The sequence below is a fragment of the Taudactylus pleione genome, unplaced genomic scaffold (genome assembly GCF_031769625.1).
Source record: "Taudactylus pleione unplaced genomic scaffold, aTauple2 ptg000117l, whole genome shotgun sequence".
NCBI classification, from domain to species: Eukaryota; Metazoa; Chordata; class Amphibia; order Anura; family Myobatrachidae; genus Taudactylus; species Taudactylus pleione.
In genome coordinates, this window is record NW_028284519.1 from 12,049,979 (window position 1) to 12,074,102 (window position 24,124).

A 24,124-nucleotide genomic window follows, 5' to 3' on the forward strand; every position below is an offset into this window, starting at 1 on the left:
TATCTTGCTTGAGATACTTAATGAGTATGGGCAGGATAAATCTTATGAACATTCACTTATGCTCTGTGCAGGCTTCCTATATTACCAGGAACAAGGGGAAAAAATGCTTGAGATAAGTATTGATGAACAGCTTGGTAGGGATGTTCCAATGTGTAAGTGGGCAATATTACAGTAAGTGAGACAGATACTTTTATAAACCATAACATAACCAGAAAGGTAGACGGGTGGAAATCGCGAACATCGGAAGGTAAGTATAAACTAACCTATTCTACCCCCTAACATTCCCCCTTAGGGGTGCCTAACCCTAAACTCCCCCCCAAGTGCCTAACCCTAATTCCCCCTTCCCCGCCGCCTAAACCTAAGTCCCCTGGGGGATGGGGGGCCTAACCCTAACCTCCCCCCCGGGGGTGCCTAACCTAAGTCGAGATATCGACGCCTGTCATTTAACCCTTGCCAGGATTTAGCAGTCGGGAAGCCGACGGTCGGTATTGCTTCCCGACTGTTTCCCAGGTAGACATAAATGGGCACCCAATTTTATGTAGAGCTATCCAGGTACGGAGAAGAGGGCACGACAGACCCGTCCCAACGTGCTGTAATATCATTGCCTTACAGAATACAGATGGTAAAAACATTCCTTACACAAACCAGTTTAATTTGTGCTGTTTAATATTTTCTCAAACAAAAAGAAAATAACACATTAAAGTCTGTTAAAACTTAAAGCTTCAGCGATCTTCCATCCTGCCACAAACATTCTGTGGAACTTAAGAGACAAAAAAAAAAAATACTTGAAGTGCAAATAAATTTCTAATGCAGTTGCATTGTGTTATCCTCTTTGTTAACAGCAAATGGGTTAAGGGAAACAGGGGAAGAATTGCTGTAGTGTACGGGAACGCCTTGACAGCTGCTCTGATAGGTAAGAATTTGTAACAGGCTTGGGTATAGTGTGGATCTTCAGCTGTTGAACTACAACATCCAGCACAGCATGGCAACTTCAACAACTGCCGTAGTCACAGGTTGCCCACCACAGGTTTATAATCTGATCCATGTCCATGTGAAAGAGAGACCAGTTGTTCATTTGTACAAGCTCATGGTGGGGCTCTGGTACATGCACATGTAGGCATCGCACAGGAGCCGCCGGGCACAGCCCTGGATGTTACGGGAGTCTAAGGCGTGAAGTTCTTCCAAGGACATTTTCAGATATTCCCCAACTTCTGGACAAGGAGTGACTTGTGGAATGTTAAATCCATTTTGCCCACCTGCAGGGGAACAAAAATAACCCGTTAATCTTAACCATTTTCAATTTTTCCCGATGAACAATGCAAAAGAATATATAGACTGAGGTCACTGAGGGTCTATAAAATTGCTGATGACCCACTGTTTAAAAAAACAGAGGGTGCGTGCATTTACAACATAGAGATATCTGTATTTACGGAATACGAAGGGACACATCACAAACAATTACAAGCACGTTTAACATTGGCTCTTTGTTGACCCTGGCAGATGCCCCATTTCTCTGTTCACTATAGTGGGCCGAACTGTATCACATTCTGTATGGGAACGCTAAGGTATTTAATACGTACCATCACGGTCTGCCATACTGTCAAAAAATACCCAAGCAGAGTCATCCCGGCCATACTTTACAAAAGCCACATAATGACTTGTCTCTATGCACAAAACGGCAAACAGGTCCATCTTCTGGTACGGTATGCAGCCATGCCGCCAGTCCCAGTCTGGCAGCTCTTTGGGCAGGGATACTGGGTTAAATTTATGATGCTGTCTTTTTGGATGGAGGTGAACCTACGGAGACCGCAAGAGAAACTATTTGACTATTTGAAAACAAAAAACATAACGCTTCAAAATGCACTATAACAATGGCAAGGACCAGTAGTCACTCATAAAAAAAAAAAAAAGAAAAGTTCCAAAAATCATGATTAGACTCTACATTTGGACAGTTCATGGCTCTACGACTTAGGACAAATATAGAGGTGCCCTCATACACTGTGGCTTCAGTCGCACCAAACAGCCCCTCTTGGTTCAACAAGTCCCGGGCAACTCATCTGCGTTGAGCGTCTTTTTTTTTCGCACAAAATGCGTTGTCTTATTCGCACACATAACAAGACTGGAACCGACAAAAACTACTTTGCTAGAGTGCACTGATCAATTTGATGTGCGACATATGTACATCTGTGTGCAAATGAGTCTGAATCTCTATACGAAGTGCTACGATGCAACAGCCACAGATTTTTCTCACGCCAAGTTCCGCTGTCCTTTATCTGTGACTTTGTATGTGTTTAAAACTAATTCATGTGCGGGTAAAGAAGCAGTCCAGTGTTCATAGTACAATTTGAGTGGTGTGTCTGCACTGCGAATAAGACTTAAAGGAAAAGTTTCTATGCTGCATCACTTGGTACTTAATGGCAATATCTGAGTGATAATTTGTACTACGCAGATGCGGGTATGCCAAAAACTTGCACGGCGCATGCATTACACTGTTTGTATGCACAGAGCCGCAATAGCAATTGAGACTCATGGCATGAATGTAGTGGATATGTGCTGGCCTTTCCTGGGTGGTAAATGGGAGATTCAGATGCACAGAGATGGTCCGTTATAGGGGCGTGTCGCTGAAGTGGTTGCGTACACAGACACGTAATTGTTCACATTGGAGGCGATACTCAGATGGAAAATCTACACCTTCCATAGGGGTGGTGCAACTTTGGATCGTGCGACCGATGGTGGGGTCAATAGATGCACTGAGTGGAATTACAGCATCTATAGACGCTCCAAGTGGGCCTTGCACATTCAGACGCTTGTACACCAGGGGGAGGGATGATACTAGCATTAGCATAAAGTCACAGGCGCAACTACGGCTAAAGACACTAAAAGGGTTGCTGCAGTATGCGATTTTTGAATCAGGCCCAATGAGTATTAACGTACGCATGGGGCACACACTGTTCTCATTCTCATGAGACGTACAATATTTAAACCTACAGAGAGTTAAAGGAGTATTGACCACATGAAGCCAATGCACAAACCTATAGCAACCAGACATTTCCTTTTCCCAATCTTTTACAGGAACTGCATTGCTAAGGGTTATGGTACATTTGTACCTCCAACCTTCACTGGTAAATAACCTCCTAAAATCAGGTTCTAATGAACTGACATAGTATGCCTTAAAATATAATAAAGAAGCTTATAGAAAACTTACTTTAACACAGTACACACTAACCTGGGTGTTACAGGTTTTACAGAACTGCTTGATTTTCCCGGCAGAAATGTCACTGTCATCATAGCACTCTCTGCATTCATACATGGCGAGCCCTCCGCAGATACGGCACTGCCTGGGAGCTGGCCGGGAGTAAGAGAGAGACAGCTGGTGACAGGAACCAAAACTGTATCACCAAGTAAACACAACTTGCTATAGTAATTTTACCAAGAATAATAATAAACAGCATTTAAAAATCCTGCAATAAAATTAATTCAGTGTCGCCTACATTGCCTGCACATCAGAAACTTAAGGTGCGTACACACGGTACAATCAGTCAGCGATATCGATATCGCTGACTGATTGTCCTGCACCTTCCTGGTGTGTGGATGATTTTTATCGTTCATCCACCACACCACCAACGACGGGCCAGCGACCCGCAGTCAGCGATCGCGGGTGCCTATGTAACCCGGTCGATACCAACCAGGTTGGCCTGCATGCACGGGCGATAGTAGATATCGTTATCGTCCATACATGCCTGCGCATCGCTGGTTGTTGGGCACCAAACAATGAACGATAACGATATGGTCGATATTGTTCATATTGTGCATTTTTATCGTACCGTGTGTACGCACCATTACTTACATAGTGTATATGTACTAGGTTTGTAATAGCTAAAACACACAGTAAAAACTATCTTGATACAATTCAAGTGAAAAAAAAGTTAAGAGATTCCATACCTGTGATTAAAACCACATGATAAACCTCTTTTATGCCTTTTAACGCATTTGGGCCATTAATAGTCACGTCTTAAGTATAAGAACACTTCTTTTACAGTAATACTCACTGTCTTCCAATAAATCTGTGATATTCAGATCCAGGGAAGGGAATATTTTGTTGAACATCTTAAAGTCTTTTCCAAATCGAGGCATCTGAATTATCAGGCATGATGGAGCCTATGTAAACCAAAGAGATAAATGATTTATTTATATTACCCAAATGTGACTATTATTCCTGTCTACCTTCCTCTTTTGTTAATCAATCAATTTACGGTCATTATTGACTCTCGGGATGGTATAAATACTTAAGTGTGAAATTCATATTGGTGTATTCAATTAGGTGCAAAGGGGACGGACGGCATAGAAACAGGAGAAAAAGGGAGAAGAACCTCTGCTTTTTTAGTGAATTCGGGTAGATTTCCAAATCACCAGATCTATTAGAGTTGGATTACCAATTTTCAAACCTCTGGAAAAACAATAAATAAATTACCAGACATTGCATAATCATTGAAGTCACCAATATTGTGCTTCCAATATTCAATACAATCACAGTGTTAACAAATGAATTAACCAAACATTTAAAAACTTCCACAACTCTATTGATGTGATAAAAGGCAATTAATGCTGCTGGCGAGTTCTGGGGTCACTAAAACAGAATAAAAAATAAATATATATATGAACTCTGGGCCTGATTCAGACCCGTTCGCGAGCGCTGAGCGCTCGCAAGCGGGTCGATGTTGGCCAAGTGCGCATGACGGAGGCGGCTCCGTCGTGCGCATGCGCAAGACCCGAATAACGACGGCCAAGCCGTCATTATGGGTCTCGCACCAAAGGGGGCGTGCTGTCGATGGTGAGTGCCAGCACGCCCCCTTTGGTGGGCGTGCCGGGGGCGTGGCTGCCCAGACGGAGGCGTTCCCATGGGAACGCCTACCGTCTGGGGCCGGCCCCACGGGAACGCCTACCGTCTGGGGCCGGCCCCACTGACATCACTAGTGATGTCAGTGGGAGTGCTTTTGGCTCTGATAGAGCCAAAAGCACTCCAGGGCTTGCGGCAACGAGACCACAAGGGTCTCGTCGCAAGCCCGATGGTCTTGACCATCGCGATCATCATTTTGGCCGCTCGCTATAGCTGTGGGTGGTCACCCACAGCTATGCGAGCGGCCAGGAGGCCGCTCTTAAATTCAGAGGGATGGCCCTGATTCAGAGCGAGCGCTCTGTCAGAGCGTCCGGCTCTGAATCAGGGCCCCTGTACCATAAGTGTATACAAATGTCAGACTATTCTATAACTAGTTTTGATTGCCTGATAATATCCCATTAATTCCAATCCAATTCTGAGATTTTTTTTTTTTTTTTTAAACATACACTTAAACTTAACATAAACTGCTTAAAAAATTAGAGTTGGGACATTTTCCCTTCTTTCCATTCAATTTTTGATTGATTTAAAAATATTTGGGAACAAATACTTTCAGTAAATAACACCTATTGATTTGTTCTTGCTTCCCGAAGTCTCATGTTTACATGGATAACTGTAGTGACCACTGACTTTCTATCGCAGTGCTCACCTCTGCAAACTTTAAGCTGCTGTTAATAAATGACCACTCTAACAGCTGCTGTATGGTGGGTACCCCAACGTTCTCATTCTTGTCCATGAAGATCTGGTAGAAGTAGCAGTCTTGTACTTTCTGCCCTGCTGACCTGTGAGTTTGTAACACACTGAAAATTTATAAAAAAAATAAAAAAAACAATAATATATATATATATATATATACACACACATATACTTGTATATTTATAATATAGTAGAGAGCAGAAATGTGCGATAAGCCTGTGTTTTTTTTAGCCGCAGTAATTAATTAGCGCAGCAGTTTGGGCGCCCTAACCAGGATTTAAGACCAGAGATGTGCGGGCTCGTATTAGCTTGGATTTTCCTGCCAAATTCAGATTTTTTTCCCACCAAATTTCAGGTCCCAGAAAGAGGCAAAACAAAATATTTCATGGACAAACATCTTTCATGGACTTTTGTCTCTACTGAAAACGGGTTTAGCTGTTTTACACAGTTTGGTGCAACAAGCGGAATGATTAATGGGAGCCTCCCAAAAATGTAATTGCTACATTGGGTTACTATTAATTACCGCGGCTAAAAAACAATTGAAATCGCCCTATTTAAATGCTACGTCCTATTCATATCTAGCAATGCAGGAGGTTTAGTGTTCAGAACAAATATTTACTAGAGCAGATGCTCCTAATTTCTGCCATCAGAGTCCACAAGGATATCCGTGTTTGAGTACAGGTGACTTAACTAGTACCTCAGTCAATTTGATTTAACCATCTGGACTCAAGCATGGATATCCTTAAAACCTGGACTGTAATGGCGGAGTTTGGGAAACTCTGCACGAGACAATAACCAACATACCACACATTACTGCGACCAGATCGCAGCCTTGTGTGGTCAGAAAAATGGTTAGATAACGCACAGCCTGGTGTGGTCGGAAAAATACGACCATGCCAGGCAAGAGGTTAAAGTACAACAGGCTTGGTGGCTTCCTGTGGGAGGATCACCTTGCCAGTTTATTATAAGTATAATTATTACAGTTGAAATGTTGTTAGTATCAAAAAAATTGAGGGTTATAATGGATGGCTCAGCTGAACTTTAAAGCTAGGTACACATTAGACGTATTGCAAGCGATGCAATGTCACCAACGATTTCCCCTGAACTCCCGGGCAAACGATCTAGTGCATACAGACTGCGCAATCTAACAAATGACCAAATTATATATCTTGCATCGTTTGGTGGTCGCCTGATCGGCCAGTAGTGCGAACACACTGCACGAACTGAGGGGAATCGTTAACGAGATTGACAGATGTTCCTGCATGTACATAAAATCTTAAAATGCAATGGACGTCGCCGCCGGAGTGCACATAGTGCGTACACGCTTGCCGATTTGTCATTCCGATGCATCGGGATCGGCCATATCGTTCAAAATATCGTTTAATGTGTAGGGGCCTTAACTGCAGTGAAGGACACAACCATCTATATAATGTTTTCCTCATAAAAGTTCTATATATTGTTTATTGGATTAGTTATTAAGTCATCACTACACTACTTTATAATAACAGTTCAGTTATCCTTTCATGTCCTTTCTTGGTTTCCACCACTAGATGTCACACTATTCACCTTTTATTTTCTGTTTGTTCTAATTGATCCAATAAATCTTTATTCCGTGAATGTATCTAAACTGATCAAAGGTGCATACATGTGGAACGATATATCGTAACGATATGAACGGTAACGATATTGTTCAACTATATATCGGTCATATCGTTCCGTTTGTATGCAATGAACGACCAACAATGCGTGCTCCAGCTGGATGATAATGATATCGTCCATCGGGCATGCATGCAGGCCAATCTTGACGATATCGTTAATTTTCTATATAGGGGAAAGATCGTTGGTGATATCGTTGGTATGTGGATTAACAATATCGTTCATTCAGGCCACCAGGAATTTCAACGTAGATCATTCAGTGATATCGTTCGTTGAACAGATCGTCCCGTGTGTACCCAGCATAAGATGTTAAAAAATTCTACATATTAGAATAAATCATTCAAAGTATATTTAAATTACACAAAAAAAGCTAATTTATATTATGGGAGCAAACTATTCTAACTTTGAGGTAGACTTGCGTTATTTTTTCAATGTTAAGTAAGGGTTTGGGCAACAATCACACAATGAGGCAGTGCTACTATGCAGCAGACTAACGGGCGGCTCCATCTTCAAAACTACAATCAGCCTCAGCACCGAACAGTGTACTCGCCCTAATCACCTTGGGGCAGAGGCCAAGAACATGAATGAGACTCCCAAGATACAGTGAACAGCTCACCATGTTTTATACTGTCTGTGTGGTAGATATTGGGTTCACGTAACCTTATGCCCATTACACAGGAAACCCTGTGCTTGTCATCTCAAGCCAGTTGCCAAGATTTTGAGGCAACCTACCTCATGGGGACTCTAAAATTACATCAAGTCTATAAGAGCATTATATAAAACAGCACAAAATAAAAAACACTTCCCACAATAATATTTTTACGTTAATATTTTTTATTTCAGAATTTTTCTTTAAAAAAATGTGTGCTACATGGAGTGAATGTTACCCAAATTCAGATAAAAATGCCCACTATCCAAAAAGTAAATCTGTAGCTAAAATACAAATAAAGCCTGCACATATACATACAGTTATGTTAACTTGAGGTGTTTAAAAAACAGTTAATTGCAGTTGCTAAATACAAGAAAGGATTACCTTATTCTTAACAGAGGGTCTACTCTTAATATATGATGGAACAGGATATTCAGAAATTCCTCTGGATCTGTTAAAAGAAGCAAAAATAACAAAATGACACAATCAACTAACTTGTTACACATTGTATGCCTACGGTTTTACATCTGATCTTTATGGGCTCGGTCCATCTCTACCAAATCATTACACTAGTGACTAGCAGATGGAGTCTGCTTGAATTTACTGGAGCTTGGATTCCCATAACTAAGGTGTGTGTAATATTGGGTGATCGGGCAGATGATTGTATAAATGTGTATGCAGGACCATAAGTCAATAAAAGACTTATAATGCTCCTGCAATGGTCAGGATCAGGAGGTCGCATCTTATGTGCGGTTTATTATTTATCAGCCAGACCTCCCGATTCCATAGAAGCCCGAGTACACAGAGCTATTTCTAGCACAGTGTGTACGGGGCTCTCAGGGGTCAAGTTATGGACACAGTACTTGGCTGACCAGGAGCGTTTACCTGAGCAGCCGTGTGATCGCAAAGGTGTGTACCTGGCTTTACAATCCAATCATCAATCTACTAAATACGATAAAATGTAAATGGACAAATTGATCAATATCAATAATACAGTTGAACTAAGTAGACATTATTCATCCAGAATGATCTGAATTGTGTATCGTAATCATACAGTTGAAGTCTAGCACCCAAATTCAGCTTTATTGTATGTGTTACAATGTCCGGCTGCACACACTACAGCTTTTTATAGTAAGGAACCCTTCGTCATTTTCCTGCAAACCTCTATGGGGTACAAAGAAAAATGAGCAAAGACACATTACCACCGAGAGCCTCCACAAACTGTCCGGAGGAACATTGCAGATAAGTGAATTGATAACAATCCCACAGCTTTCCTAAAGGGCACATGAACTGAAAACATACTCCCACTGTCAGAACTGTAGTCTTTGTGAAGGAATCATTCTAGTTTTGACTTACTATATAATTAAACCTGATGGAATTTAAAATGGAAGGTTTAAGACACAATAATGATAGCGTTTCTAACTCTCTGTTAGACGAAGTATGTACTGTACAAAGTTGTTGTTTTTTGAATACTCGTATATGCAATCCCTAACAAAGGTCTGTTCTTCCAGACTCTTAAAGGCTTGGCCTAAGTACAATGATTCAGCATACATAGACCTAAAATACACACGTGTAGTAATAATAATAATAATAATAATACATCTTTGTAATTATGTACTAACTTTAATAATGATTAGCACAATTCTGCACTGTTAGGAAAAACATGCCCTCTACTGAAGAGAATGAGGCATTCTGATCATAGTATTAGCCAATCGGGTAGCAGAGACTTATAGGGTATGAAAAGCACAAGAGCTGCCATACTACTGAAATACACACCTTTTTCTTCTGATGTAAATCCTGATGCAGCTTCCACTTTCTCTAAAATTTTCCTTAATTTCATTATTTTAGTTGCGCATACATATCCGTATCTAAAAATACATAAGAACAAAAATGTGGCTAAGGGTGAATACTACAGATCACTTGGCGCAGGACTATAAATCTGCAATGTTTGGTACACACTGGCAGATATATTGGCTGATCAATTGATCGGCCAATATAGTATGTGCCCGTCGGCCAGTGTGTAGCAGCATGGTTCACAAACATATCGTGTTCAAACTAGGGATGTGCAGGATCGGATAGGTTCGAGTTTGCACGCAGAGTTCGGATTTTTCCCTCCAAAAATCGGGTCTCAGAAAGGGGCAAAACGTCATCTTTCATGGACAAACATCATCTTCCATGGACAAAGTCCATGGGGCCTGAGTCTGCCTATAACAAAATGAAATAGGTCTCTGAGAGGCATCCTTGTTGTACTTAATGCAGTCAGCGGCTGTGTAACTTCTACAACGTCACCTCCACACTTTCACCTGAGGGGCTGGAAAGTGGGTATTAATGCAGGGGGGGGGGGGGGGGGGGGCAAGGCTGAAGTTATGCCTAGGGTGCAAAGAAACCTTGAACCAGCCCTGGTCAAACGTAATAAATATATAAAATATTGCAGTGGTTCTCAACTCTGTCCTCAGGAGCCCACACAGTTCACGTATTTCAGGTCACCCAGCAGGTGCACAGGTGTATTCATTACTTACTGACACATTTTAAAAGATGCACAGGTGGAGCTAATTACTTCACTTGTGATTCTGTGAGGAGACCTGGAAAACATGTACTGTTTGGGGTCCTGAGGACAGAGTTTGGGAACCTGTGTAATATTGGAACAATCAACAGTACAGCAAAAATAAAAGCAAAATCTAGGGATTAATTAAAAACGAAGTTATTCAACTAATAGCAAATAATCAGGTGTGCTCAAGGGCACCAAGATGGGGTGGGGTATCAATTAACCAGGCCATGGATTTGGCCTGCACACATTCTCACTGGATAATTTTACAAGACGGTGTGGCCACGCCACCATATTTGGCCATGTCTCAGGGGCCCTGGTTGTGCTTTTACTAGTCTAACTTGATGAGATGAAGAGCCTAAAGAATCCTTGAAATCCTTAATATAGATACTGTAGCAAGAAAATACGTCTTGGCCCCCCTGACAATATACTCATATACTGGTTTCTTAATATTATTATCAATAAGTAGAACTATCCCTGCAGATTTTCGAATGTGGCTACCAATGTTTTGGAAATGTCATTTATTGTAGTCCAATTTGGATCTCAGGACCTGATTCAGACCCACTCGCAAGCGGCCACTCGCCCGTTCGCGGCTGATATTTCCAATCTGCGCATGCATCCCAATGCGCGTGCGTGAACCACTGCGAGTGGTCTAGAAGTATTTGCTCGCCCAGCATAGACAGCCCATCTGAATGAGTGACAGGAGAGGCAGTTTGTGGGTGGTTACAGGGGCAGGGCACTACTAACGGGGGAGTGGAGGTGCGAACGCAGGCGTGCCTGAGTGTTGCAATGCAGTTTCAGAGGCGTGCATAATTAAAAGGCAGCGTCATAGTTCACGTCACTTGGTGGAATTTCACACTGAAGTGCTCACAGTGCTTGCGACAGGGTATAGTCAACCTCAAGTGCTGCGATCGCATTCGATGGTGCACGATGTACCAATGTTTTTAGGTACATAGTGGAGATGACGTACGCAAGTGGGCGTCTTAAGAATGGATGGTGGGCGTCTACATAGACGAAGTGATCGCATGCCAAGACATAGTGGGTGTGCTTATGTCTTGCCTTGCGATGTGTGTGCCAGATTTGCATAAGCTGGAAGCGAGCAATCGCATCAAGCTAGTGGGTCTGAATCAGTTAGTTAATTGATAACACTTCAAAAGAAGAAGCAAGGTTACACCATCTCCATCCAGGGCTGGATTCATACAGCAAAGTTACATATAATGAATATCCCAGAGAGTGCTTATGCAAGGGTCAAATAAATTTTAATAAAACATGCACATTAATACAATACAAATATTCAAAAAAACAATAAAAATCAGACTGTTGTATAACACATCGCAAACTATTGTATGATGACCAAACTTTCCAGGGGTACCTCTGCAGCAAGTATACCTCTATGGAGTCCTTTACCATTCAGTAATCAGTCCATATGATAAATGATGCTATTAGAATCTAACCAGAACTTGTGAAAAAAAAAAAAAAACACAGTGATGAATTCAATTCCTTGGAGAGAAAAGTAACTCAAATATCCCTTGGTAGGTCAGTAATTGTATATATATCCACAATAAAATAGCCCATGCTCAGGTGGACAATAATATGTTCTAAATAGTGTGTAGTATGTATATATAAGCACTACCGTCCAATATTTTATGCAGGTATCGTTATAAGCAGCTTTAATGATACCTGTATAAAACACTGGACAGCAGTATTGTATTGTATTGCTGTGCATGTTTCATTAAAATGTATTTGACTCTTGCATAAGCGCTCTTTTGAATATTCATTAAATAGAACAATATAATATAATTAAATATTATATTTATATTATATGATATTAAATATAACAATATAATATAATATAATCAGGTATATTGTCAGAAATAGTATTCCTCTTTTTTATTGGTTTATTATTGGGGTAGTAGGATTGACCCCGAATAGGAGCAACTGGTAAAGGTAGTATATTATATTATACAATTGATAACATTAACATATTGTGCACTGTTGCACCTGAATGCCATATAGATATATAGATATATATACACATACTTATACATTACTGTTCTATATATAATTTATTAATTAGCCAAGTTACATCCCAACGCTTGCCTGATACATGAACCAGGTTACACTATAGAGTACATTGCATTTTTCAATCGATTCAGTATTCGTCTCAGATGGATCTACCCCTGGAAGTTTACAAAGCAGATCTTGTGTAACAAGAGAGAGAAATACTGTAACATATGAGTACAGTAGATTACAGAAGACTTGCACATTTTTCATTTAGTGTTGCAGGGCCCAGACATGCCTGGAGTGCTGAGAGAACAGTAGCATTGAAACACTGCTGTTTACTGGGAAAGTATTTGGTAATTACAATAAGGATCATGCTACGTCTGTATAAGCAATATATGCAATTACATGTACGACTCTTGTTTCACTTACATCCGCAGAGGGTTCACAATCTCTGTCCTAAGAAGTGCTTGTGTTTCACTGTAATACTCCACATCGGTTTTCTCTTTTGGTCTCAGGAGGACAGAATCCAGCACAGAACTGAAGGAAAATAAGCTGTATGGACAGAGGAAAACCATTATTTCATGCTTACAGTCGTATACAAGGTGCAGTGACAGCGTCACAGTGGTGGATGCTGAGCATTGTGGGAATAGTGTTTATCAGCTCACCAAAATAAAGTTGAATCAAGGTAGCAGGAGTTGTAATGACCCTGGATACCTTTCTTCTTTCCAATCATAACTTCTAATCCTTCCTTTTCTGTTCTCGGAGGAGTGTTCCCTTCCACTACTTCACTTAAATATCCTCCAAAAGCTTAAAAGTACAACAAAGTAAACGAAACAATTACAGCAAATAAGTATATTAACTCCCCAACATAACACAATATATTCCAAAACCGTGTCAGCGGTGATTTCAGAGTCTTTCATAGTATTTGACTATGGATGAAAAACTAGTCCACACGCCAAAATCATTGTTCAAGTTACTATTAATGTGTTTGCCCAACATCTAGAAGATACCGTGCTCATCTATTTAGAGTAAATATATGTATTTTATAATCGAGCTACAGTACAGACGTGAATATTGTAATTAAAGATAAACCTAAAAAATTATGCCTTCATCTATAAACTAGACTCATTCAATATTTAAAGACAACTAAGTTTTAAAACATTTCTTTAAAATGTTTTATTTTAATAAATAACAATAATTTGTTACCTATCTGCACTGCTACGAAAGTCACACTCAGCAGGTCCTCCAATGTTTATAGTGGTCTAGAACAGATCCTGCTATGGAGGACATTTCTCTAATTAATTAGTTGTAGAATCCCTTCCACTATGAACTTTCCAATCACATGAATAGGAAGGATGGGAGTGATGGGGTATCTATAACACAGCGGCCTGTTTGATTTAGTAGATGGTAACTACTGCATGAACCGCTCCATGTATTGGGGTATTGCCAGAACACAGGCAATATTTTTTTTTAACTGATCTAACTTAACATCTGCCAAAGCATGGTGGCACAGTGGTTAGCAGTGTGCTTTACAGCACTAAGGTAATAGGTTATATAACAACATTTCTCATTTTGTATACAATTCACAAATTAGGATCCCTGTTCTGTATGGAGATGTACTACTCTAAATAAGCCCACACATGATCCAACAATTATATGTATTCCTATCTGCTTCACAAATCTGGTATGGCAGTCTCAGGAAATGGAGATTTAGTAATTGCTAATGATGTATGGATTTTGTTTTGTTTCAGGTAGACATCATACTATAACATTCTGTGTCTTGTCATACATTGCTGTTTATGGATTACCGATCAGTCACTCAGTAGAAAGCAGACTTACACAGAATAATGGCAGCGTTTCGTGAACAACGTAAAAAAGAGTTACCGTTCAAGGAAATGTTTCTTTGCTTTAAAATGCTTACCAGGTATATAGGGGGGTGTAGCTCTACTTAAACAGCTAAACTCACTTGGCTATAGCTATTCACATTCACTCTTACTGCTATAGATGCTGTAAAAAAATATGTGCATCCACTACATTGTACAAAACAGAGGACTGCTAGGCCAGCATTTAGATCGGTTACGTGTGAAAGACGTGGTATGAAACAGGATCTGTATGATCGGACAGATAACAAAATCAGAGCTTTGTTCCGTTTTAGTGTTATGGGTTTGATCTGATCAACATAGTCATTACCTAAGGAGTTACATCGTTCTATCTGGTTGGAGACCGGCTGAAGTGACGCGAATCTGGAGTCTGGCCTGCAGCTCTTCAGCTTCACGAAAAGTGCTTTTTTGGGGGCACAGGTAAAAAATCTTGTCCCCTTGAAAGTGCCATCGGTGCATCCTGCGCATTCATCTTCCTGAGAAATAACAACAGCAAGAGAGGAACCACAAAAGGTTCAATAAATCTATCACACTCTCAAATACAAGTACATTCGATATGAAATAGAATAATGCAAAACATTCTCAAATATACAGTTGTATGCAAACATTTGGGCACCACTGGTCAAATGATGTGTTTCACGAAATCTCTAAGTAACAAGAATTAATCACTGCAGAGTACAGACAAACATATTTCTGCACATTTTAATGCACAATAACTATTTATTTGCTATATTTATTATTTTTAAGAGGTATCAAAATAGGTTTGGCACATTAGGGGAAGACAATTTACAAGACAAAACAAATTGCTGGGCTTACTCTAAACAACATGCATTAATGAACATGCTGACGAAGGAGCAGTATGCTCTGAAAACGCATTAAGCAGTTTACTTTGTTAACAGAAATTATTTTATTTTTTTCTTGTATACGCCCCTTTTTATTTGGACTTCTTTATGAGAACTGTGGACTCCATTTCAATATTGGGTGAGAGGTCTGGCATACCTGCATTAATAGCTCTCGAGGAACGAGCATTCCTAATGCAGAATTACCCTCACTGTCTATAGGTGAGACCCAACTTACAGGGGACCTGATCGGTATTATCTCACACTCCGGTCGGATTTCAGCAGATCCAGCAAGCCAAGTTGCGCTATCAACAGAGAATTGGACCAGCGTGCTGCGGCTGGGTGCCTGCGGATCAGCCAGACAGCGCTATATATCGGCAGAGAAATAGACCGGCATGTTACATACTCCGGCCAGATCCGTGCAGACCGGTGCTGCATGCTAGCACATTGAGCCACATCGTTGCATCCAATCGCTACATCTCTCCCAGTGCAGAAAAACTATTAACAACCGGCAACAGAAGACTTCATTGACCCTCGCCCCAGCACTCTGGCCAAGTGCTCAGACACCTGCATATCACACCAACACAAAGGTCAGCGTTTTCTTCACATTATCTGGAAGTTACCATTTAATATCATTTGCTGGAAACAAAAAAAGTGTTTTCATGTCCGGGACATACTAAATAATGATATCTGTGCATTACAAGCAATATTCACCCATTCATGATGGAAAGCAGCTATTCAAGACGGTGTTACTAAACAAAACTAAAAACATTGTTTCATCTTTATCAAATCAGATAATACCTGCTTGCACACAGTTCCAAATCAAGCTTTCATTAACTGGGACTTGTTGCATGTTTATTTACTCTCACAGAGTTCTTCACTAGTATTCTGCCATGAATATGCAGAAACCCAGCACATCATTAATGAATTCATGAACACAATCTCACAAGATATCCAATCTAATAAGGTCGTTTTAATTTTTGTTTCATGGAATTTTTTTTTTTTTTTACTTTTCATGTATATGTTTGTGTGTTTATATGCCGCAAGTAAAGAAATTATTCTTACATATCAATGTATAGACAATTGTTTCTTAAAATATAGATTTGCACTAGCGTAGTTGATACCCCTCTCTTTTACCAATTCTCTCTTGTGAAGATTTGCACATCCTCCTCCAATTAACAGCAACTGTGCACGAATGTATCATTAGTTGAAGCGCCACTGACAACTTCATTTCTATCTCTAAACATGGGTTCTACTAAAAATCCAAAATAGAAATTGAAAATGTTAAATTAAATAATAAAAATAATCTTTCATGGATAAAGATCATTTACAGCACTTTTCAGATTGTGGGGACTATGTGCCGTATTTAATTAGGCTGCGAAACGTCATTTTCGCATGTTTCAATCATCCCCGTATTCACATTCAAAGACTTTTCGCCGGCGCAAAAAAGCACCTGCCGCGGCTATTTAAAAACCCGACTTACCTTCAGAAGCCAAAATGGGGGTACCCATAGTGATTGCCCACGTCTGGACATCTTTAGGGGGGTCCCAGGGACAATTCCCGAAAATTCCAGTTTTTTTTGCGATACTCACCTTTTCCACCGCCTCCCGTTTTCGCGAATTCTTAATTGAATACTGGGATAAAGCGGGCACGCGCCCGATACTTATCCCCGGAAAACCTCCAATGTGGAGCGAAAAGTCCAGCACGGACTTTAGCTCCAAATTGAATACCCCCTATGTACTAAGCCTTGGAGAGAGATAAAGTGGAGATAAAGTACCAACCAATCAGCTCCTGTCACTTTACAGGCTGTGTTTGAAAAATGACAGCTATGAGCTGATTGACTGGCAATTTATCTCCGTCCACTTTATCTCTCTCCAAGGCTTAGTTCATAGACCCCTAAGCTACCGAAAGATAATTTACAGTTACAAAGTACAGTCAGAATCATTGTATTATGAAATGGAAGTTAGGTGGAACTGATGAAGTCACTGCAACATCTGGCAGACCCAGAAATATCTTGGGTACATCTGCTCTAAACTGGTCGGATATGTAAAGATATGCATATTTCAGTGAGACAATGGTCCAAACCATAACTCAATATCAACCATGAGCTACTTACAGGACAAAATATTTAGGTCTGACAGTAGCCTTCGCTGATTCCAGGCTTGGTTATTCACACCTTGGAGAGAAATGGAACATGCAGTGCGTGCAAGACAAACCTAATGTAGAAGAATTCTGCATGGCAGAGTAAGAACAGGATTCTACAGCATGACCAGAATGACTAGAATAACTGGTACCACAAAATAGAAGCTGTCATTTCTGCCAAAGGAGGGGTTATTAACGAGCAGGATGCCCAAGCTTCTGCACATGCAAAGTGTAAGAAAATAATAGGAACTCTGTATTAACATAAGTAGTAATTATATTTAACGGTGTACCCTGCAGTTGTCTTTTCACATAGCAATTCAGTGAAACATGGGATTTGACCATGGGTGTCCTCTTTTCATAGACACTAAAGGAAAGCCTTTCTGCAAAGTTTCTCTCTGGAATTAGATGTTTAGCAGAGGGCAGCCTTACAACTAAATACCAGATATGACTGCCATAAACAGAAATGATATCAGTACAGTACATCATTATAACAGCTGGCAAAACCATAGGAAATATAAAAAAAAAACTAGATACACTGTATTTGTTCTAATGTGCCAAATGATGTAATAACTACCAAACTGACGAAGGCACAACCAATCCCACAGTAGCATGATATAGATTCTCAAGACTTAAGTGATCTGCTGCTAATTACCAGCTCTAGTCCAGCTAACATATCGGTGAGACCTGCAGGCTGACCAATCCAGCGGATCACCCCATAAAACGGGGGGTTCTCTTTAACTTCTGCCAGTGATCCCACCTCAAGGCCGTGCAGATTAGACAGGTGCTGAGGTCCGGGTGGGCTGTCCTGCAGGGATGCATGGTTTAATTCTCCGATGACTGACTGCACAGACAACGAGAGGGGGGTGTGCCCCATTGTGCCATTAGTACTGGACATCTTGGAAAGGCTAAAGGGGAGAGAGTGGAATCTATTCTCTCCAGGTGAGCAGCTGCTTGCTGTAGGCTGCAGAGGGGGTGAACAGTGTCCAAATGAGGATGGAGACGTCTCAGTCAGAGATTTTGCAGAGTCTTCGACAACTAGGAGAAATTAATAGAAAGTAAATCATTAACAGTGCAACGTGTTACTAATGAAGTTTACTAAATTATTCTTGTACACGAGTGAATACAAAAGCTTACAGTAAAAACTGAGTGAGTGTATTTTGTTTTGCGCTTATAATTACCACGGCCGAAATGAAGCTAAAAATATATTTTTGAATGTTTCATTTTGTTTTTCCTTGTTCCAGTGCAAAGTGTTCTGCACATGCACATGTTCCAAATGAACTTCTGTTTTTGTCTTCACGTATGCTGCACATCTAAAAAGGAAGGAAGTCATGGGGTTTTCAGTAGGAGACTTGGTCTGGCCCAGTTAGATTGAAGCTTACTGGAGGATCCAGTAGGGCCACTTTCCCAGTGTCTCATCGGTAACATCTGTTTTGGTTCACAAATGTATTGTCGCACTCATTTTATTTTTACTATTGAACTGTCAAATTCTCAGTACATTATTTATTGGGTTGTCATCAGTTTTATTTGATGTAATATACTCTACTCAACACTTTGTTTGAATGGCCCTGACCTAGTTCAGGTCTTTTAAGGAGAGTGTAGCTGGGATTTAAATATGGACTGGTTACTTCAATCACCATGGAGAGCTCACAAAAGGCGTAAATGTGGTGACTGTCAGGAGATTGCGCTGAAAACTGGAAGATTTGGAGTAAAAACATGTTCCCAGGACAGCTTCAGACATGATCTACGGTTCCGTTTTGTAAAAGCCAGGCAGTAATTAAAAAGATATCTGCATCTCAGAAACAGTAGGAGGATAGCAAATATGGGGGAGATTTAACATATCTTGGAGAGAGATAAAGTGGAGAACAAGCTCACTGCAAGCAATCAGCTTCTGTCATTATTCTAGAACAGCCTGTAAAAACAGGATTTTGGTACTTACCGATAAATCCCTTTCTCCGATTCCACAGGGGACACTGGAGTTCAAGACAGTGGGGTATAGACGGTGGTAGAGCAGAACCTGGCACTTTAAATAATTTAGAAGTGTGACTGGCTCCTCCCCCTCTATGCCCCATCAGCCCCAGTTTAAGAACTGAGCCCGAGAGGAGACGGAGGACAACAGGAAAAAAAAAAAAAAAACGAGGAAAAGGAGAAGACCACAGAACGGAACAAGACCGACTGAAGTAGAACAGAGGAACCCACTGCAGGGAACCCTGCAGTCACACAACTATAGAAACCAAACAAAATGGCAGGTACGCAGCGCTGGGCGGGCGTCCAGTGTCCCCTGTGGAATCGGAGAAAGGGATTTATCGGTAAGTACCAAAATCCTGTTTTCTCCTTCATCCACTAGGGGACACTGGAGTTCAAGACAGTGGGGACGTCCCAAAGCCAACCTCCCGGGTGGGAGCGCGGAGAACTTGCTGATCCCTTGGCCAAACCGAAACAGGGACCGCCAAGAACCTGAGGCCCAGCGGAAGCTGAGGAACAAGTGTCGTAGCACAGGAGACAAACACTACTCCTCACTAAACAGTCACAGAAAATTCCACAACTTACAGTGCAAGTCTAAAGGAACAGAACAGCTGTTAAGAGAACAAACACGGGTGAGAAACGACAGAATCTGTAATCTCAGCTGAAATAGACCAAACCGGACTGTTGGTGGCAGAGAGCCCCAACAAGAATCTTAAGGAGAAGGGCAGTAAACGAGTACAAACTCGAGAACCTTACTAGAGTCTAAACAGGCAGCTGCAGCAGCCGCAGACAGCAGAATCCCAACACTGCTGGACATAATCGTATATATAAAAGTATAACAATACCAAACTACAGATAGAGCTGATCCTGTCCACAGACTCCCAACAAGAGTATGCAGGGAGGCAAAAGACAAGACTGAACAGTCGCCCCGAACCATCCTTGAGGTCCAACTACAACAAAGTTGTTAACCAGTGGAAGGGCTAGACCATAGAAGTCTCCAACGAGTGAAGATCCCACTGGGCGTGAGCCGAGGCGAAAGAGAGAGAGAGAGAGAGAGAGGATTGAGACTACAATACCTTTCAGAGGGTCAGACGGAAGTACAACCCATTTTGAAAACAGGGATAAAACAGGAACTGAAATGCTGCCGTTAAAAGGAAATAACAGACAACTTCCAACATGATGTAAGTGCGTAGTCAGTACCAACTGCTGGCCCGAACATAGTATGAAAACAACCAGGAATCTAACAGTAAAACAGCACGAATGCAACAGCCACCCAGGGAGAGCTATCAATATAGGGAAGCATCCCATACAACAAGGCCAGAGCACTAGGACAACCATGTGAGTGTGATAAAAATATCAACAGATACTGAACAGGAACCCAACCAGGTCCCCTGCGCGGATCACACTTATGTAAAGATGTGCAATAGCCTATAGGTGTGCTTCGGTCCAGAACCTTAACAGGTTCTAGTAGAATAGTGTCGCCGATCCAGTGTTGTAATTATGCACCACCCACACTCCAGGAAAACTCTAAAGTGTAGAGCCAACTGATTAAAAGAGCGGATGGCTGCTAGGACAGCAGCTAGGATGCGTAAGGGAGAATAAAGCTATGTATGTCAGGTTGCATGAATTAGGAGCATCATCCGAGGCATTAGTAAGCTCTTACCTTTGAGCGACCAGAATCCCTCTGGACGCTATGTAGAATGTCACTGACCTTTACCATCACACAGCAACCCGCCACATTAGGTATAGAGAGTAGCTTCAGTGGGCTAAGACCAATTGCTCTACAGCACGGACTTCAGTCTGGAGGTGTGCAGTAGAAAATACTGTGGAAACTAGCAAAATTTTAGTCGAGACAAGAAGGTCGTAGAACAGGACTCTATACCTGAGCCTGTTCCATTAGAGATGTGTATCTGTATAGCCGTGTTAGATTATACATACAACCCCAAAAACGGTCTGCTAGTTTAAGTATCCTTGCATAAATATTTCTATTGGTGAAGTGCGTCTTATGCCCACCAGTCTAATATAACTCAGGTCTGACCCTGCCTATATCGGCAAGTGGCCCTAGGCCTTCCAGATATGAATTGTACCTAAGGGCACTTTAGACCCATTTTATTGAGATATGCTACAATAATATGTAGTACCGGAATAGATACTGAGAAGAGTACCTGTACTTAGACATAGAACGAGTTGGTTATCCCAAGTAAAGAAGGGAGATATCAATAGTGATAACCCCAGTAGTTTAAACAAAAAACAGGTTTTTGTTTTCCAATTATTAGGAAATATTCATACAAGAAATGGGCGTCTTACAAGTTTACTACCCAGTGCATCACTGTAATGATAATAGGTCCCCCGAAACGGGGTGCCGTATAAACTGGCAGGAATGGAACTAGAACTCCAGGAGGGTGGAAGTACATAACTTTATATACATGTGACATGTCTAGGATCCATACTAGAAGCAATGCCTTAGAGAATTGTGACTATCACCATGTAAGCTGCAGCACATGACTCTAGTTTATAGAGCCACCATATAATATTAATATGTAGGGATATAGCCTACAGCTTCTGGTAATCCCAAGCGGCTTCCCTTGTGTGGATTATAGGTAAACCTAATGATTGTGGAAGTATAGGCATTCTACCCATATACACAAATATATATATGTATATGCACACACAACCCAATCCCCAGGGAGAGATAGTGTAAAGCGTAGTCATTATACAAACTACCGCATCAGGAGAGTCCAGCCTCCAATCGCAGCCTCCTTCTATCAATATGCTAGGTATTAGACATAAATTGATAAGAACAGATCCTACCGCTGCTCCTACGGTAAGGAAAGAAGCGATATCCACAAATGGATACGCTTACCTACATACAAATTTAGTAGGTGACGTAACATTTTAAAATTAGAACATGAGCAATAATTGAAGCCATGGAAGGAATTGAGCCCAAGGACAAAATCACTTCAGCATGTGTGTTATACAGCAGGGCTAGTATAAAACACAATATACATACATAGACTGCTCATGTGCCGCAGGTGGCCGTCATTCTGCTACGGCGTAGGGGCAGGATATTTTAGCAGTGTGCTGTCCCAGACTGGTTTCGATCCTGGGACCCTTCTGTTACTGGCGTACTCGCTTTTTCAGATGAGCCATCTTAACACCAGATGAACCCATTTTTTGAAGTGGGAATCAACAGGAAGACACCAGCGCTGTGAGGCAGCAACGCCAACACCCACACTAGCTGCGCGTCACTAACCTCTTCCTGTATGTGCTGCCAAAGGGAACACATGATATAAAAAAATGCACCTATGCATACCTTCTAAGGTAAGCACAGAAAACTGGGGAGAAAGGTTTTAAGACCAGCCTAAAGTGGTATCCACAAATGCATGGGAAGCCAATGTGAGGCATAAGCCTGGGGATGGGACGCAAAAATGTGCTAACCCTGGGTGAAGGGTATGCTATGACCATAAGTTCTGGCAGCAGCACCAGAACAGTGGAGCTAATACACCATGAGGCTATGATACATAACAGGCCCTTAGATTAACCTAGGCGCCCTATGTTACAGAACGAAGGGGAGCCTGACTGGGTAAACCAAGTGGCGCTGCAATTGGCAGGACTGCGTTTGTGCACCGGTCCTGGAAGAATGTCAGCACATCGCTTTTAGCCGTGATGCATAGGCTGAACAACTGGCCCCTTTCAGAACCGCTTAACACGGTGTCATAGTGGAAAAGCGGGATAGGGCTAGTCTACCGCTAGCGACCAGCTATCCACTGTAGCTAGTACTAAACTCCTGTCATACAAGAACAGGCAACCCTTGCTGAAGCACTCGCAGTGTGGTAGGCGTAAGGGACCCGCGCTAAAGCACTTCCTGCTGCAGGTAGTGCCTGAGCTATACTGCTTGTGTGCAGTAATAACTACTGTCCTTAAAAGGGAAGCAGGGAACGCTGTTTGATCATGAATACCACGCTGTGTGTGCGCAAACTGCTACACTTCTCAGCATAGCGCTGCTAGCCCCCTTAATCGTATAAGCGGAGTAGTTGAAGGTCCGGTCAGTGCCGGGAATACGGGGAGCCATCAAGGCTCATGACGCAACACTGCGCATAAACCAACGTTTCTCCTGTAAGACAGGAGAGGGGCTAACTCACGGGAGCACTGAAGTTGTGCTGCTGTGGTAGCAGCATGACATCATACAGCGCTGCATTGTATAACGTAAGGCTATTAGCTCTATGCTATGCAGTAGCTAACAGGGAAGCCTGCTCAGCCCAGCCAGGAGCTGCGGGACGCGGCGTCTCCTCCTGATATTTAGATGAGGAGAGATGCTGATAGCTAAGGCAGTGCTGCCAGCATAGGGAGAACATACAAACTCCACACAAAGGGCTGCGGCAGGATCCGAGCCTTGCGCTGGTACTATTAGCCTGTTACTATAGACTAGGGATAACAGGGAAGCCTGCTCTGAGGAGAGCTGCTAAATAGCCAAGGCAGTGCTTGTGCTTCCTCCCTTGCGGCGTACATGCTATGCTGGTACCTGTAGTTCTTCTACTGTGGATGCTTCCATGTGCTGCAAAACAAGCTGTGTGTAATCTCTCCCTGATGGGACACACTTGTGCCTGCCTACCTCCTAAGCTGGAGATACCCTAGCCCGCCTGTTATAGTGGACACAGCTCAGTTGGAGTGCACTTAACCGGAGAGTAAATCCAGAAGCCTTGCATAGCGGGTGCACAGGGTGGGAGGGTGAGCGGTGCAACGGGGACCTAAACGCTGCCATCGCGCCACTCCCTATAATCAGAGACCCGGACACTGACCACTGTAAGCCGTGGTGGGTCTCTCTCAATAAACTCCTTGTCCAGGACTGGCCCGCTG

At 41.9% G+C, this 24,124-nt stretch overlaps 1 protein-coding gene across 4 annotated transcripts in view; it reads right to left on the reverse strand.

The window, feature by feature from the left end:
* Positions 1-644: 644 nt before the first annotated feature.
* Positions 645-24,124, reverse strand: part of CYLD (CYLD lysine 63 deubiquitinase) — an 88,583-nt gene continuing 65,103 nt past the window's right edge. For 3 of the 4 annotated variants that reach the window (XM_088471869.1, XM_088471867.1, XM_088471868.1), the window contains 11 exons: positions 17,958-18,340; positions 14,635-14,800; positions 13,110-13,251; positions 12,874-12,996; positions 9,672-9,763; positions 8,280-8,346; positions 5,544-5,694; positions 4,050-4,158; positions 3,227-3,345; positions 1,581-1,797; positions 645-1,256 (listed from right to left, as the gene is read on the reverse strand). In XM_088471869.1, the coding sequence (XP_088327995.1) occupies positions 1,072-1,256; positions 1,581-1,797; positions 3,227-3,345; positions 4,050-4,158; positions 5,544-5,694; positions 8,280-8,346; positions 9,672-9,763; positions 12,874-12,996; positions 13,110-13,251; positions 14,635-14,800; positions 17,958-18,340 (1,754 nt within the window). In that variant the 3' untranslated portion in view covers positions 645-1,071. The remainder of the gene's footprint in view (positions 1,257-1,580; positions 1,798-3,226; positions 3,346-4,049; positions 4,159-5,543; positions 5,695-8,279; positions 8,347-9,671; positions 9,764-12,873; positions 12,997-13,109; positions 13,252-14,634; positions 14,801-17,957; positions 18,341-24,124) is intronic. The other variant, XM_088471870.1, reaches the window with a different exon arrangement.